This window comes from Ceratosolen solmsi, unplaced genomic scaffold, assembly GCF_000503995.2.
Source record: "Ceratosolen solmsi marchali unplaced genomic scaffold, CerSol_1.0 scaffold108, whole genome shotgun sequence".
NCBI classification, from domain to species: domain Eukaryota; kingdom Metazoa; phylum Arthropoda; class Insecta; order Hymenoptera; family Agaonidae; genus Ceratosolen; species Ceratosolen solmsi.
Genome location: NW_011948461.1, coordinates 254,580 through 270,415, shown reverse-complemented (window position 1 = coordinate 270,415; position 15,836 = coordinate 254,580). Strand labels below are relative to the sequence as shown.

The 15,836-nt window shown below is 30.9% G+C and overlaps 1 protein-coding gene across 1 annotated transcript; it reads left to right on the top strand.

Moving 5' to 3' along the window:
• The first annotated feature begins 268 nt into the window (after positions 1 to 268).
• Cad96Cb (protocadherin Fat 4-like Cad96Ca) lies at positions 269 to 15,058 on the top strand. The gene is made up of 17 exons (XM_011505522.1): positions 269 to 407; positions 935 to 1,221; positions 1,518 to 1,610; positions 1,728 to 1,835; positions 2,259 to 2,360; positions 2,435 to 2,560; positions 2,733 to 2,927; positions 3,090 to 3,177; positions 3,256 to 3,374; positions 3,458 to 3,604; positions 4,080 to 4,194; positions 6,124 to 6,193; positions 6,269 to 6,379; positions 6,510 to 6,683; positions 7,139 to 7,356; positions 8,896 to 9,176; positions 14,955 to 15,058. Exons 1-17 carry the CDS (start codon positions 269 to 271, stop codon positions 15,042 to 15,044), a joined length of 2,463 nt encoding a protein of 820 aa, XP_011503824.1. The 3' UTR covers positions 15,045 to 15,058.
• Positions 15,059 to 15,836: the final 778 nt, after the last annotated feature.

Here is a 15,836-nt window from a genome sequence, read left to right as displayed (position 1 = left end):
AAAACAAGTCGGATCGGCGAGTACATTTTGTACGCATCAGTTATTGCTCACCAAAGATTTCCCCGTTATTACTCAAACTGCCACAAAATTCCGCGTATAAAAGTCAATCAGTTTACTAAATACAAACATACTTCAGTCAGACTCAGCAATAATAAAATCGTAAACTAACAAACAAGAGCGCCAGGCTCTGAAGGTGTGAATGCACCTGTCGTGATAAGCATTTATTGGAAGGGCAGATATTGGATCGCGAAGCTCCCGCGAACAGCTGATGGTGTACAAGAAATTACCGGCTGCAAGGATAGATATTGGATACGTTATCATCACGTGGCAATACACGAAGAAGTACCAGAGATTTATTACCTCTTACTTTCAGTGTGACCATTTACTATCAGGCGCACTAGGTCAGGGTAGATGCAAATAAATAAAGAGAAAAAACGCCACGATACGATATGTGTTAATATTGAATAAATGCGCCTTTCTCTTCCACATGCCAGCAATCCTCCCACCAAACATCACTGGGAGGTTTTAGTCTAATCCTAGACAGTTCTTTAACGTTTCTTTTTCTATTCTCTACAATTTGGCTTCTATTTATTACGTGAATTGACTTATGTAATATAATATTAAAAATAAGCAACATACTAAAACCTCGATTGTTACATTTACGGCAAATTGTATTCATTTCATATTTTGGTTGTATTCATGGAGTTATAGACCTTCATCCATTTAGTCATTTTTAATCAAATAGCAAGGAACACAATACACTAATCATTCTAATGGCAGACATTTATCATTGTGCAATAATTTAGAAACAATAATTAATTTGTGGCTAAGTATAAAATTACGTTTTTCCTCTTTATAATAACATCATTTATTTTTATAAGTTATAGTTCATTGGTTATATAGTTATTATTGAATTATATTTTCTTTACTTCAGTGGTCTCAGATACAAGATGTTTTTTAGAAAATGGTCAAACAGGAGCTCGTTTATTCGTAAACGAGGACATTAAAATTGGTGATACAATCGGCGTCCTTAGCGTCCTTGGTGATCCAGGTCTTCAAGGTAATATCGATTTAAAACTTCAGGAACAGGATAGTCCAGTTATTTTTATACCAAACTCACGGAATCTAACACTTATGCGACCACTTGATAAGGAAGGAATAAAAGGACCAGCCAGTGTATACATAAATGCTATTTGCGAAAGAAAGCACACTTTAGAACCAGTATGCATTGTTCATATTTTTTCAATTTTATTTTATTTTTTGAAATACAATTATAATTTTGTACTGAGTACTTCACTTATTCTTAAGTTCTTTATTTTTATAAATTATAAACTTTTAAAAAATCTTTGTGAATGTAATTTAAAGTATAATTTACAGTATGAAGATGATGGTTTAAGTACGAAATTAACTATTTTCAACTGTATAATTAGTGATCGTAGAATTACAACAATTTTTATATTTATACAAATGTTTTGAAAGAAATATAAATTTATATAATATAATTTAATCTAACATAGGGATACGTAATTCCAATCAATATTCGTGTAACTGATGCCAATGACAATGTCCCAGAATTTATTAACGCACCATATGTGTTAAATATCTCAGAGGTAATAAGATATTTTTAAATAATAAATCATATATAATAAATAACAAATAGTAAATTAATTTAGATTTAAAATTAAATTTCAATAAGTATTTTTAAAAGTTTTTAAAACACTCTACAGGTAACAGTAGTAGGCACTAGGGTTTTACAAGGTGTCAAAGCAATTGATTCTGATCAACCTGGATCTTATTCAACAGTCCAATATTCTATTCTTCCTGGTCCTCATGCAGTTAGTATTTGTTATATTATATACATAAATATATGACATATTGCCAATAACAATTACTTTTATGAAAAATTCGAAGAAATATATAATATTGTATGATCACAATCTAAATTATTTTTTCACGATATAATTAAAATATAGATCACAATTTAAATTTAATATACAGTGTAATTATTAATAAATTGGAATAAAAGGAATGGTATATAGTATCAACATTTTACAAATTTTTTAATATATTTTTTATATAAATAAACTACTAATATTAAATTAGTTTTTTTTTATTTATAATTCCATTACCGTATACAATTCAATCATTTTACAAATTTCATTTGTATGTTATACAACGAGAAGAAAGAAATCAAAATTATAAATAAATATAATATTCTATTCTGTTATTATAATTAAATAAAATTTAATATAATATAGGATTTTTTTATATTTGCTAATGCGTTGGAAGGAACATTGGTTCTACGAAAACCCCTTGATTATGAAAATATTCATAACTTTTCAGTGCAAATTCGTGCCCAAGTAAGTATGATATTTTAACTAAGTAAGAATAATAAGGATTTAATTTAATATTCAAAATTTAAATATATTATTAGGATCAAGGAAATCCACCTCAATCGTCCATTACTAATCTTTATGTAAATATTATTGATGCAGATGATCAAAATCCTATTTTCTTGAATGATCAGTACAAAGTTATTATTCCTTTACAATTAAAATCAGTAAGTGAAACTATACATAATTAATAATTTATAAGACACATTAAATAATAAAAAGATATCTTCATTTGAGATTAATCTACAAATATATATATTATACTGATACTACAAAAATAATACTGTTTTCTAAATATAATTATAATCAAACTAAGTTTACATTTTAATTTTCTGATAGAGAAAAATTTTACAAGTTGATCCAGAACCTATCAAAGCCATAGATCAAGATACAGGAATAAGTGCCCAAATAAAATATTCTATACAGGGAAATATTTTATCCTTTCTCGCCTTGAATTCTGAAACTGCAGATATTATAGTAACTCGTCCTTTACAAGATCATGAACTAATTTCTTCTGCTATATTAGTAATAAAAGTATGTGATTATGATTGTAAAATAAATTATATGCATAATAAATAAAATTAAAATAATGTTCAAATAATACAGTCTGATTTCACCATAAAATTAACGCATAAACTAAAATTTGTTATTTAGTTCATGTGAATAAAATTAAAAGTATTATTGATGTTTTAATAGGCTGTACAAATAGATAATCCAGACCGTTATGCCTTAGCAACTATTCTAGTTTCTAGAGAAAGTAATATTAAAGATAATTTTATAAACGGTAAGTAGTTTTATTGAAACAAAAGAATATATAAAGGTTTACTTACAAAATATTATAAAAATTATTTAAATATTTTAGAGATTAGAAGAAGTCGTTTACCTGTAAGATTTATATTTGAAGATTATCACGCAAGTATATCTGAAAATACACCACCAGGGAGTATTATTCTTACAGCAGGTGTCAATAAAATTGATCCAGTAACTATTTTAGTTTGTGATATATAATTACCTCGTTATTTTTAAATATAATTAATTTATAATTATTTATGTTTATTTTATAGAATTTGAAATTTTGGCTTATAGGAGCCAATGAAGATTTGGAAAAGTTTTCTATCACTAATTCTGGTGAATTAATTCTTAAAAGTAATTTAGATTATGAACGAAGAATTTATCATAGTTTTCGTGTTCATGTTATGGATAAGTATAATGTAAGTATAATGTATGCAATTTTTATTAACAAAATTATTTATTAAAGATTAATTAAATGATTTTAATAGGAACCTAAGAAATATGATTTATATACTATTCTAAGATTATACAAATAATTTATAAATCAATTCTAAAAATAATCATTACTGTTTCACTCGATATTTCACTATTTAAATTATTAGATATGCATAATAAACTTTCGTATTTAGTATAGTACACTATGTATTAATATTAGCATATTAAACTTCATTGTAATTCCATTTTTTGAAAATTAAATTAAAATTAAGAAAACGTTTAAAAATGTATATGTAGAATTATTATTAACAATTATTATACATAATAATTTAGTATGAACTATAGATAGAAATATTTTATAGATTTTGGCTGCTACATTTTTTGTATTAAATAATTTTCAAAACTATTTAGTTAAATATTGAAATTATGAATATAATAAATAAATAATAATTATTGTAGAATGATACAGCAAGGATTAATGTTTCTGTAGAAGATGTTAATGAGTGGGAACCCAGATTTCGACACCCTAAGTATGAATTCCATGTTAGAACTATTAGAGAAGGCTCTATAATTGGTAAGACCATAATTTTAATCTAAAGAAAAATGCTTTTTTATTCATGATACGTATCTAACTCGAGTTTACTATATATATTTCGATTATTTATATTTGGATAATATTTTTACCAATGTATTGTATTTTACACTCCAATTCATACATTTATTCTATCATTTTGCATTAGTTTAATACCAATACATTATATCTAATACTTTAATTAATAATACTTGTCTAGGATCAGATTAAAAAACCTCCGTTTGATGTTGGGTGTAGGTGTTGCTGGCAAGTGAAAGGGATAATGCAATTATTCAATACTGCCTTTAATGTTTATTGTCTTTCCTTTTATTAAATATAATAAATATAATAAATAGTTAATGATTGTAAGTTGTATGAATGAAGGTGTGAGTGAATAAAATAGAGGAAGTTTCTTCAATTGTTACGTGTTGAGGAGTGTGTATCCTTTCCGTAGTATGATGAGTCGATGCAGTTGTAGTATGCGTCAGAGCCGCTGCTGTCGTAGTATGCGTCAGAGCCGCTGCTGTCGTAGTATGCGTTAGAGCCGCCGCTGTTCTAGTATGCGTTAGAGCCGCCGCTGTTCTAGTATGCGTTAGAGCCGCCGCTGTTGTAGTATGCGTTAGAGCCGCCGCTGTTGTAGTATGCGTTAGAGCCGCCGCTGTTGTAGTATGCGTTAGAGCCGCCGCTGTTGTAGTATGCGTTAGAGCCGCCGCTGTTGTAGTATGCGTTAGAGCCGCCGCTGTTGTAGTATGCGTTAGAGCCGCCGCTGTTGTAGTATGCGTTAGAGCCGCCGCTGTTGTAGTATGCGTTAGAGCCGCCGCTGTTGTAGTATGCGTTAGAGCCGCCGCTGTTGTAGTATGCGTTAGAGCCGCCGCTGTTGTAGTATGCGTTAGAGCCGCCGCTGTTGTAGTATGCGTTAGAGCCGCCGCTGTTGTAGTATGCGTTAGAGCCGCCGCTGTTGTAGTATGCGTTAGAGCCGCCGCTGTTGTAGTATGCGTTAGAGCCGCCGCTGTTGTAGTATGCGTTAGAGCCGCCGCTGTTGTAGTATGCGTTAGAGCCGCCGCTGTTGTAGTATGCGTTAGAGCCGCCGCTGTTGTAGTATGCGTTAGAGCCGCCGCTGTTGTAGTATGCGTTAGAGCCGCCGCTGTTGTAGTATGCGTTAGAGCCGCCGCTGTTGTAGTATGCGTTAGAGCCGCCGCTGTTGTAGTATGCGTTAGAGCCGCCGCTGTTGTACCGAAGTCGTCTAAGCGAAGGTAGCTCGCTACTGCTTTAGTGTAGATGCGTAAGAGCTGCTTCTGTTGTATCGAAGCTTTCTAAAGAGGACCGGTTTGCTGCTTAGTCGTCGGTGTGATCCGTTAATATGTGTAGTATGATTTCAATATTTTCACTCTTGTTTTTATGTTAGCACTAGCGCGTTATTAGTTTAAGTTTAGTTAACGGATTTTGATAATGTAGCGCCACTATTTGTTTGTTAGATTGTTTACTTATTTGATTATAACGTATGTATACCGCTACAGTGAGTGATAACTGTAGAAAGAAGCTTGAAGATTAATAGTGTGCTTGTTATAATGACTGTGTAATTGTTACTAGACTGAGGCAAAAACTGACTGTTGCGCATGAATCACAGTCCTTAAATATTATCGTGCTAGTCTTTAAACGCCGGTGTTTGTTGCTATGGCGATATTGGTCGTGACGTCAATAGGGCATAACCTGGAAGGTTCGTTGGACATTGTTTTATTTAAATAACTGAATCGCGCGCTCATACCTCTCCCACTTTTGTATTTCGCTTTTCAACTTTTCGATCCGTAACAATACTCAATAGTTTATTTATATAAAATCAATTAACTCTTCAATAAATAATTATATCTTCATTTTCAAATTTATCTGTTTTTATATTTTTTTAAAAATGAATATTTTTATTATTATTAACAGGTAAGGTTGAAGTTGCAGATGGTGATAGAGGGGATAAAATTTCATTGGCTTTAAGAGGACCTGATTCAAGGTAATATAAATATTTTGTTTATAACAATTTTAAATGTATATTCCAATGATTATTTATTAAAAATTATATATTTAGATCTTTTGAAATACATGATAATGGAGAATTAGTGTTACGATTTCTGGGTTCATTTAATGGCACGATTGCACGATTAGTTGCCATTGCCTCTGACACTGGTAAACCGCCAAGGTAATATTTAATTGAACAGTCTGTAATATTCCTTTAAATATTCATAAAACCCAAATTCTTAACAAAGATATGTTTCAGTTTTATGTAATGTATAGCAATAATTTGAGCGTAATATGTATTTATATTATAGATCAAGCATGATACCAGTGATAGTTCACTTACCCAAAACTGAATCAACAACATTCGCAGCTAGAGGGATCCCCGCTTGGCTGGGCAGTAGTGTTCTCTTAGTAGCAGTTTTTGGTGTTGTTCTTGGACTACTCGGAGTAATCATTTTAATTCTTATTTTATATATTTATAAACAGTAAGTCAATTGAATTCATATTAATTCATTTATAAAATTTATTTATGCAATTATAAATTGAAAACTTATTTGTATTTACTTAAGAGCATTTCTTAAAACAGATATGTAATCTAGCATTTATTAATGAAAATATAAGACGTTAATTGGATTATATAATGAATTATCGGTTTACAATATTTTATATGTTACATTTAAATAATATATTTATATTTTATTATGATCATGTATTTCAAATGTACTACAATTTTATTATATTCATAAATTTATCTTATATACATTTATTGTTATATAAATATAATTTTATTCCAGAGATATTTTTATTTTATTTGGTTTAAATTTAGAATTACGCCCCCTCCAAACATATATTTTATATTTTAAAATATTTTTTAACATAATTAATTAAAATAATTATTCAAATTTATTATATTTTAATATAATTATTTTTACAATTATAGTAAAAGGCCAAAAAGTAGAGAATCTTTAAGCTCGGTAGGAACAGAACATAGAGAAAAATCTGTAGTTCCTTCTGCTTTAAATCCTACACCACATATATTGGGTGCAACTATTTTACAAGATACATTAGAAATAGCAAGAGATATATGTTGTGCATCTCATGATATTGATAATCCCGTTTTTGGAGAGGAGAATGATTTCTACAATACGACGATAAAAAGTAAATCTTTCAAAATTATTATAAAACATTATATTTATGTTAATAATATATTTATACTAATAATTTCTCAATAAAAATTAAAATTTTTTAAATATTATTATTTAATAAGAAATATATTTTGTTTTGAATTACACTAAAAACCACCAGTTGCCTGGGACAAAAAGTTTGTAAGTGGAAAGGGTAGCGCATTAATTCAATATTTAACACATCTGCATTTTGTGCTGTTTATTGCGTTTTACTTTTTACAAACTACACTATAATGATTCTAAGTTGGTGATAAGAACCGTTGAGATCTTGCAGTTCCTTGGCGATTGCCGCGTGGTTTTAGCATGCACTACATATGGAGGTAGGAGGTCATAATTCTCCGGATCCTCTTGACGTAATGTACTTGGTAGTAGATTATTATACTGAGAAGAAAGAGGTTGTAAATCTGTTGCTACTTCTTCGTGTATGCCACCCGGTGGTGACTTCATTATGGTCTCCTCCTTGAGAAGTGCTCGTTGGCACTGGATCCTTTAAGTCTTGCAACGGTTTCGTACCCTTCGACCCTATTGTATAAACTCTATTTAGTATGAAGCTGTTACGTGTACTGTTTTGTTTAGTGTCTCTTCCTCTGTAGTAGTTCTGCAGTAGTAGATCAGCAGAGTGTGCGCGCTTGTTGGCACCTAGTGTAGGTAAGCCTGCAACTGCTTCGTGCGCTTGAGGCACGAGTATATCTCTATTTAGTATAAAGCTTTGCATGTACCTTCCGTAGCGACTCTGACCATTGAAGTGCACTCGTTGATACTGGGTACTTGAGAGAGAGCACCGTCCTCCATGACGTCCCTTGTGATAGAGAGTTCTTCCTTCCTGGACGACCCACTAGTGAGTTTGTCTTATGTTCATCTTCCTTAAATGCATTCCACTAACCATGGCGTCCACTTTAGGAACACCTATTTCTTTGGCTTCTCCAATCAGAGTACCTCTGGCTTCGGTATCTCTACTTGGATCGCCTTTGGAGTGCCTTTCTATTTGTAGTACCTCTAGCGGCTGCGCCTTTAATAAGAGAGAGTAGTCTTTTCGTGGCTTTCCAGCCAAGAAGACCCCTGACTGAAGTGCCCTTGCTTGGCTTATCCAAGCGATAATATGGCTAGACTTGATAACAGCGGATGCGTTTGTGTATTATTAACTTTTAATTTTTTGGTATAATGACTATTTCCAGATGTCTAACTTGGGTTTGCCAGATGTTTAACGACTTGAGAAGGGTTCTCTCAATTTCAAACATATTGATTATATTAATAATTATTGATTTTAATAATTTGAATATTATGTATTTTTTAAATTTTGATACATTATTGTTATTTTCTATTATTAATTTATTAAAGAATATTAATAAAATGAACTTAATTAAGACTTAAATTAAATATTTTTAGAAAATGTATGTATATAATTTAGAAAACGTATTTTTATTGTTTAATTATTTTAGTTTTTATATACTAAATATATTCATTAGCATATTTTGAGCATTAGAGTATATAATTAATAATAGTAAAATTTCAGGTATCGTATCAAGCAGACAAATACCGTTTTATTCAAGACACAAAGTAGCTCCTGGTACTGAGCCACCAACTTTATGTGCAACATCAAATATACCAAACATTGGTGGTCTTGTACAAAATATGAATGATCTAGGATTTCAAAATAACGTGGATAATATGGAAACGTGCTCTCAAAATTCGTCTAACTTTTCAGGCGATCCTCCTGATTCATTAGCTCCAACGTGGCCTATTGAGTCAATATCAAAAAAAATTAAAACACTTTCTTTGAATAATAATGACAGAGTAAGTTAAAATAATATTTGTAATAATTAATAAAACAAATTTTAATTTGATTTGTCGCATATATAAATTCAATAACATATTTTTTTAATATTGATTTTTAATGATAATATAGGCTTTATAAGTTTCAAATATAAGTTATGAAGAAATTGAAATTTTATAATTAATTGTATTGATCTATACTTGTAGTGTGGACCATTTAATACAAAATTTTTAATCAATATTTCGAATTGATTTTCTTGTATTTATGGGTACTATGAATTTGAATATTATTTGACACTAGTAATTATGATGAATAATATATGTTCGTCTATTTTATTTTCATTTTATTACTTCTATTCCATTGTAGTTCAATCTCGATAATAGTTTGTACTATTTTTCATAAAAACTAAAGATTTTAAATTAGGTTCAAATGCAAATTAATTTTTTAACTGTATACATATTATCGTATAAAATAAAATAATAAAAGAATTATCTTGACTCATAAGCATGATGTATTTGGTATCAACTAGGCGCCAGGAAATGATATAATATTGCTTTAATAATTTTTTTTACATTTTATTTTTACTAATAATGCTTCCATATATATTATTATAAACAATTCTTATTATATATATTATAAAAAATAAATTTGTATGTATATACAATTTAAAATATATAAATACTTATTTCATAATTTTTATTTAGAGTACATTTATAGTAACAGGTTTTTAACTAGAATATTCTTTATTATATCTTCCATTATTAAAATTTTGTATAAAAAATGTTTGTATAAATATAATATTTACGTAAATATATTAAAAGTATTAAATGTATCAACCAATTAAATATATTTCAAAATCAAAACTCAGAATCAAATATCTAAAATATGTTGCTTTCTTTAGTGCTAATCTTGTGAAAATTATGCAAATTTGATTTATTTTAATCGAAGTATATATTTCAATAATCAATAATTATGTACAATTTCAAATACTGATAATTTAGATACGTTTACTTGATTATCCAAGTATTTATATTATATTAATAGTTAGAACAAATTTATAATTCTTAAATTTTCTACGGTTTATAATTACAAATAGCATATAATATTCTATAGTAGTAAAAAATTATATATTTTATTATGTTATTAAAAAGTGAATTAAAAAATAAAATTTGCTGTGTAAAAAAAGCTCAATGACATTGCACATTAAATTATAAATTTTAAATCCTTAAAATAAATAATTAAAAATATTTCTCAGTCATTCAACAGATTCTTATAAGAATAATTATTATCTTTATTAAGAAAAGTATTCATGAAATCATGCAAATCTTCACTTTCTATTAATGGCTTCGTAGAAGAAATTGTAAAATACAATATAATTTAATTTTTATAAAATTCTTTTCTAATATCAATGGTGTCTTATTCAAACGTATTTCATATGTTCATGTTTATGATTATGCAATGTACTTATGATGTTCGGGATTCGAGAATTTTCTAAACTTTCTAGTTCTTGGAAATTTATAAGCTCTACTTATTCGGAATTCTCCAACCGTCTAAAGCTTTGTTATTGTCAAACGTTCTACAATGTGTATCTAACCTCCGCATAGCAAGATCTATCCATTGTTGCCAGCTAACTAAGCTTTCGTATGGATATATAAAGGAAACACGCGTTAAGACACTCTCTCTATGTTATTCGGCCATGAGCTAATTACTCAGGAGCTGCTCACTCAATCACGCTCTCTCAGTGAAGCCATTACACAAGGAACACACGTCATTCTACGATGCGCAACAATTAACAAGCAGTCAAAGATGCTCACTGCAATACAAGAAAATATTCGACTACAAGAAGCATGGTATCGAAGTACTCCTTATCACGAATGCATACCAGTAGTCTCTATTGAGGGTAACTATTATATAACTAAGTCATTGTTTGGGATTGAGGCAACTTAATTCAAATTTCAAAATGGGAGAGTTACAAACGCTTGTTTGTAAATACGATTCAGCGATTCCAAGAATTTTCCTACACCGCAACGTCTAATATACGACAATATTTCCGCATAGCAACATCGATGAAGCTTCTAGAATAATCCCAAGCTTCTCTCTAATCTAACAATCAATCTAACTATCATACACCTCGTTCATTGATTTGTTATTATTAGTTAGTGCAGTTCATATATCGGTATCACTTGCGCCAACACAAGCTTCAACTTAAATCTCCGACAATCTATCTAAAAGGCATACGTGCGACATTATAAGAATATATTGCAACCTGGGTAGCAATCGAACAGTGAAGCCATTGGAATCGTAATCAATAAGGCGCGCCAAACATGCCTCCAAACCGGCTAACCAATACGGTAGTTCATAAGGTACCTCCTCTCTATTAATTGTACAAAATTAGTCGCTCTCGCTCAAATCAAGCTGCGCGCAATACTTCAAACCCACACAATGCGCTCTCAGACGCTACACAGGACTGAGACCGTAAAAACCACCTTCTACATGTATGCATGTTGTCAGGGCTAGAACTCATCCCCACTAAAGTCGGTGACGCAATACCGTCTAATAGGCCACACAGGGCTGAGACTGTGCGCTCGCCTTTTTCGCTTATTTACATTATCGAGGTTCGAGTTCAGCCATTCAAGGTCGGTAATAAGTCCCTTCCGTCTTTGAAGGGACTAATTCTGATTCAATTTTCATGCCTGTGACTAACACTCAAAAAGTCCCACTCTCCGTTGGAGTAGGTTCGAATTACGTAACAATTACTTCCTAAAAACTTTTTCCGCCCCTATAAAATCGTGTTTGCATTCTCTACGAATTCTTATTGATTACTATTACCACTACCATTACCATCTTCCCATGCTCATGAAGACTAATTCAACTAACTCATGCTGATCCCTACAACATCAGCATAAAATTTACATTGAAGATCCACATAACCTCCATTGCATCAACAACAATCAAGAACACAAGAAAGAACTCGCACCACTACAATAGAATAATTCTCTATCTCAATTAAAGCAACCAACAACGGTACAATCTTATTATAATTCATAACCTGAATAAACAATAATTAAACTCAAAATACATTACATTATACTTTTCAGCTCTTCCACTTGTGCCTCCGTCTTCCTAATCGCTATGGAGAGAGTTTAATCCACTGAACTATTGAATTGGCAGTTCGAGCCATAAAATAAACATTAAATTTCGAACAGTCATACTCCCTCCAATTGAGTATGCACAACTTCTTGCTAATCCTTACAACACTAGCAAGGCCTCAATTACATAGATTAGCCATACTCCTCTTCCAGGAGTGTACATAATCCATTGTTGATCCTTATAAGGTCAGCGACAATATCGTCACCATCGACAAGGAGCAACTACATCGTTGTGATTAAACATAGTTCACTCTCTCCTGAGAAGTGAATTCAATTCGTCAATAATCTAATTGTCAATAAAACATAATAAACAATATTTAATAAAGTCTGCTGTTATGGATTGACACAGTTGAAAGCGTAATACAAAAGTGGAAGAGGTAGGAGCTCCTGGATAGTTTGTTTATAAACACAAGCCAGCGAATTCGAGAAATTTTTCTACTCTGAAAACTCGAATATACGGTTACAATTCTGAAAAGTAATACCGATGAATCTTCCAAGGCTATATCCTATTGACGTCACGAAGAATATCGGAATAGCAACAGACACCGGATCGTTACCGGCGTCGCAAACTACTACGAGAATATTTAAGGGCTGCGCTTGACACTCAGCGCTCAGTGCTAGTAATAATTACGCAGTCACCACGACGGGCTCACTATTCAATCATCACGCTTCACACTACAGTCATCACTCACTGTAGCGATACATGTACGTAATGATCAAACAATAAGCACTCTAACAATCCAATAGTAACGCCACACTGTTAGAATCCTTTAACTAAATTTAAACTCATAAAGCGCTAGTGCAAACATAATCGGGAGTGAAATTATTGAAATTATACTACTACATGTATTAACGGATCACACCGACAGCGGCGGCTCTCGCATACTACTATAGCGGAACTTCTCGGAAGGAAAGGAGTCACGCCTCACATCACGGAGAGTACACACACTCTCCTCAGCATATAACACAATTGAAGAAACTTCATCAAATTATTCACTCACTCCATCCTATTCCTACATTTTATTCCCATTAACTATTTATTATATTATTGTATTTAATAAAGGAAAGTGAAGAAACATTGCGTGTAGAATTGAATAATTGCATTTCCCCTTCCACTTGCCAGCAACACCTCCACCTAACATCAACAGGAGGTTTTTAGTCTGATCCTAGACATCTTCACTCACTGTATATCTCTACAGCTTTTCGATTTAAGTTCTTACCTAAGCATCGGCCAAGGCGGGCGACAGATTAAATTGCATTATCGAACATTGGCAGTTCGTGCCAGAAAATTAAATATTTTCGAACAGTATGTATGTTCGAAAGTTGCAGTAGTAACATTTTGCGAAAGTCTTCGTTGAAACTGATTTTCAATAAAGAATTCAATTTCAATAAAAAATAATGTTAAAAAATAAGGATGAATGATTTTAAAACAATAACATTTAAATAGTAAAGTCTATGAAATCGAATAAAAGTAGTTTCATAATTTTTACTAATTATTTTTTAATTCTAATATATATAAAAATATATTTTTAAAAAATAATTGCTTTATAATAGTCTTTTTCAATATAAATTAATTCTTGGATAAAAAATGTATAAGGTAGTGTTTTAATAATGTTCGAAATTGCGTGAACCCTTCCCAAGTCATTAGACATCTGGCAAAACCCAAGTTGTTATACATCTGAAAACCCCAAGTCATTCAAACATCTGGGGAAAGCCCAAGAGTGTTAGCCATTAGGGGGAAAAGACGTTATATCCAAAAGAAAAAATAAAGTGCATAGTTGTATCCACTGCTTGTAGCACAACAATTGCCTCCATTGTTGTGAGTTCTAACTGTCCTGTCGCGTGAATATTTAAAGCAAGCAAACGTCAAGACAGGCGCTAGTCAGAGTTAGTCAGCCATAAGCTAGTCACTTAGAAACACAGGCGCTCCCGTTGAGGGAACGCTATGGAAGAGGCGCTCTCTTATCGGGGACGCCACAAGACAGAGGCGCTCTCTTAAGAGGAAGAAGGATACTCCTAGAAGCTGTCGCGTCCTTTTCATGCTAGGTACCATCGCACACTCTCGTAAAGCCGCTAAGGAAGCTACACACAACCGTTTCACACAACTACTCAAGTAGAACAGCATACATAGTGCCCAAGAGCACGAAGTTGTTGCAAGACTTCTCATACTCAGTGTTAACGCATATTTTCTCAAGGAGGAGACTACAATGAGGTGACCACCACGTGGCACTACACGAAGAAGTGTCCAGAGATTTACGACCTCCTACTTCTACATATAGTGCATGCTAACACCATGTGGCAACCACCACGGAACTGTAAAATTTCAACGATTCTTATCACCAACTTAGAATCATTATAGTGTAGTTTGTAAAATAAAACGCAATGAACAGCAGGAAAAGCAGATGTGTTAAAAATGGAATTAAAACATTACCACTCCCACTTATCCATACTTTTAAACTGGTGTCTAATTCTAAACAAATAAATAGTTTTAAATTATCAAATCGATTGAATGTCATAATAATTATGTTGTAAATATGAAACATTGTAATTTTGTATTTGTGAATAATTATGGCAAATTGTATTTTCTTTATATTATATTTTTAATGCATAGTTAAACAAAAAATTAATTTTCAATTTTTATTTTACTAGATAATGGATAATATAGAAATTACAACAGAACCTCAAGCCAGTACCAGTCAAGCAAACAATGAACATGTTAATTTGACCGTTTATTTTTAACCTTCCATTAAGGATATAACACTTTTAATTGTACAAAATGTTATATTACAGCAATTTTTTACAATATGGAAAGAATGTTATATGTATTTTGAATCGTTCAATAAAAATTATCTATTTATACAAACATATATATATATGTTGAATTTTTACATTTTCTTTTAAGGATCGATTTGTGAATAACAATAGAAGCAAATTCCAAGATAATTTCTTATTTAACTAACAAATAATTTTTTATAATGATTTCTAATTTATGTAAATTTAAATATTATATATATTTTTTAAATTATTATTTAGATAATTTGTAATTTTTAGTACACTTTTTATTTGATTTTTATTTTTATTTATTTTTCAATCTTATAAGAATATTTATTGTTTTTAAATATTTTAATTTATAATGATGTAATGCTAAATGATTTTAGCTTTTTTTTATAATTCAGATATTTTATATATATTTATTATATACTTAATACTACCACCCTTAGGTTACCAATACTTATTTTTATTTTCTCTAATTTCAACATAAATTGTTTTCTTGATCATTATTATTCATGATTATTTCAAACTTTTGGTGGTGAAGTCCACGAAATTTCATCTGAGACATACAATTGGAGAAGCCTTCCTTACTTTTGAAGAACTCACTACTCTGCTATCTCAGATTGAGCCAATTTTAAACTCATGGCCTTGAGAGCAATTGAGCGATGATCCAGATGAGTTTTCTGCACTAACACGAGGTCATTTTCTTATCGGAAATCCACTCACAACGATTTAAGAATCACCTCTCAAGGGTTTGTC

What these genes read in the sequence shown, in the direction of transcription:
- Cad96Cb (XM_011505522.1), top strand. Translation starts at nt 269, where the DNA reads ATGGTGTACAAGAAATTACCGGCTGCAAGGATAGATATTGGATACGTT. An exon ending in GAAAGCACACTTTAGAACCA is followed by an intron (nt 1,222 to 1,517) that starts GTATGCATTGTT and finishes AATCTAACATAG; the next exon opens with GGATACGTAATTCCAATCAA. An exon ending in TAAAGATAATTTTATAAACG is followed by an intron (nt 3,178 to 3,255) that starts GTAAGTAGTTTT and finishes TAAATATTTTAG; the next exon opens with AGATTAGAAGAAGTCGTTTA.